The sequence below is a fragment of the Arachis ipaensis genome, chromosome B05 (genome assembly GCF_000816755.2).
Source record: "Arachis ipaensis cultivar K30076 chromosome B05, Araip1.1, whole genome shotgun sequence".
NCBI lineage: Eukaryota > Viridiplantae > Streptophyta > Magnoliopsida > Fabales > Fabaceae > Arachis > Arachis ipaensis.
In genome coordinates, this window is record NC_029789.2 from 21605072 (window position 1) to 21607381 (window position 2310).

At 37.8% G+C, this 2310-nt stretch overlaps 1 protein-coding gene across 1 annotated transcript; it reads right to left on the reverse strand.

Annotated features, from left to right (window-relative positions):
* LOC110271835 lies at positions 587-2074 on the reverse strand. Its single transcript, XM_021123369.1, has 2 exons — positions 986-2074; positions 587-936 (listed from the first exon to the last, which is right to left on the reverse strand). Exon 1 carries the CDS (start codon positions 1796-1798, stop codon positions 1007-1009), a length of 792 nt encoding a protein of 263 aa, XP_020979028.1. The 5' UTR covers positions 1799-2074; the 3' UTR covers positions 587-936; positions 986-1006.

Consider the following 2310-nt stretch of genomic DNA (forward strand, 5'->3'; position numbering starts at 1 on the left):
TTTTTCCGTCCGTTCATCGAACGTTATGAACTTCTTAGACCCAAATTTCATTCAAGATAAGTTTGACAAAATTTGAAGGTCCGAAGGTCACGTTATGACCCGTTGAAATTAGTTAAAAATAGGTTTATACCAAATCCTCTAGTTTTCAAAACTCACAACCAAACTCAGATTTTACCATATCCTCCATCCATGATGGGGCTCTTCTTTTTCTCTTGTTAGTTGGACCTTTTTCAGTTGCTAACCCATCTCCTGAACACCCTTTGCTGGTTCCTCAATTGGACTGTTGTTATTTTGAGTTTGCTGGCTTGGTTCCTTGTTAGGTGTATCAGGCACATCCTGATTTTCGATTCATAAGTTGAAGCATTTTTCAGCAAACGAGTAATATAGCAATGGAAATCAAGGGACATAAAAATGTATCCAAATGTTTGCTATTCTTCTACTTATTTCTACTGATGTCATGCCATTTCATTGCGTACTTGTATGTGATGAACATAGAGATAAGAAAATTATGGAATAGACAGAATTAGTTGTCAGAATGTGTCAAAGTTCAAAGAAAGTAAATTGGATAGGTAAGCTATTCATTCATATGCATGTTAGGAATAATGTTATATGTATCATTCTAACAAAATTTCATGGAAGTAAAAGTTCTAAACTGCCATTATTTTTCTAAACACTAACCATCAGTACTAATCTGTCAAGTGTAATACACATAAGTAGTGTTTACTCAAAAGATAAACACAAACAACAGTTGAAAAAAAAAAATAATAAAACAGAAAATACAAAAAATCATACCTCATTTATCTACCAAAGATCCCTTGCACGCACAAACGAACTACACTAAAAATGGCTAAGTCTGCATAAAGAAATGATACTTGTACTCCCATTTCTTTTTGGACATGAGCTAACTAACTCACGCTCAAGGAAAAGTGAATACAAATAACACAACTTGCATGCATAACCCTATACGATAATAGGAGTCGTACAAAGAAAATTAGCTATGAAAATATCATGGAGAGAGCTCTTGTATAGTGGGAAGCCTTGGTTGCCAATCAAAGACCCTATATACTCTGTTCTTTGGAAGAGGTGGCACAAAAGGCTTGTTCTTTATTCCTTTTCGTCTTCTTGTATGTTTTATAGACTTATCCTTGGGACTTGAGAAGTATGGCTTTGCATAGCCATGAGGTTCTTGTGCAGGCCCTCCACCTTGAAGTTCCTCTATTCCTCCATGTGGAGATAAACTTTTCTTTGTTTCCACCATCTCTTGGCCTTGTGCTCCATTTGCTTCATTAGAAGCTTTATTACTACTCTCTCTAGTTTGGTGTCCACAGGGAAAATATCTGGTAACTTCTTCTGCCGGCGATAGCTCTTGCATCGCCGGTCCATTATTCTCTTCGTCTTCGCCTTGCTGAGCGTGTTTGCGCTTCAGCTTGTGGACATCTCGTGGCGATATCATGATGTACTTGTGACCAAGAAGCAACACTTGGTCCGGCCCCAACACCGATTGATGAGGATCCTTGAAGACTTGCGGCGATGCGACGCACATTCCCGGGTACTTTCTCATCAACTTTGATGCAGGGAGTGCACGTTGATACACCTCTTGTTGTCCACCTTTATGAACAATCCTCACAACAAAATCATTTGATGTCAGGCTTACGTCAGGGGACACCTTAGCCTTAGTCCCTCTCTTCACCTGACTCTTGTGGTTTCCTTTCTTCTTGACCTGGCTCTTGCTTTTTTTGTGATCTCGATCCGACGCCGACTCCGCTCGGCCTAACGAGTGAGTAAAGAGCTTCAGCATAGCCTGCAACTACAAGTTGTGCAATGCAGAAATGATGTTTCATCCTCTTCTCTATTAGATAGTGATAGAAGGTAAGGAGTGGAAATGAGGGAGGTAGATATCATTTTAAAGACCTTACAAACTAAGAATGTTATGGCCGGCTGTGTCTGACTTGGTATTTTCACCCTATACGCTTCGATGAAACCAAGGATTAATACATTTGTAGTTCGTAAACATAGGATAAGAGGAAATATTCTGCTTGTCGAACACTTAAATAGATATATTGCTTGTGCTTCATCCGTTAATAAAGTGATATGCATCAGTATTTATTATGATAGAGTTATCTTAAATGACTATTTACGCGATCTGTATAATACGTTTTATAAATTAAATTCTATTTAAAATTTTATTTTATTAAATCGACGGAACACAATTTAGCTAAATATTTTATGGAAACGGCTATCTGAGCTTTGAATCATGTCGGAATTAGAACAAAATATCTTCCTTGAGACTTGTGAGAGGATAAAAAAGCA

Bases quoted from the DNA above. Each gene is read 5' to 3' on its own strand.
- LOC110271835 (XM_021123369.1), bottom strand. From the start codon at position 1,798: ATGCTGAAGCTCTTTACTCACTCGTTAGGCCGAGCGGAGTCGGCGTCG.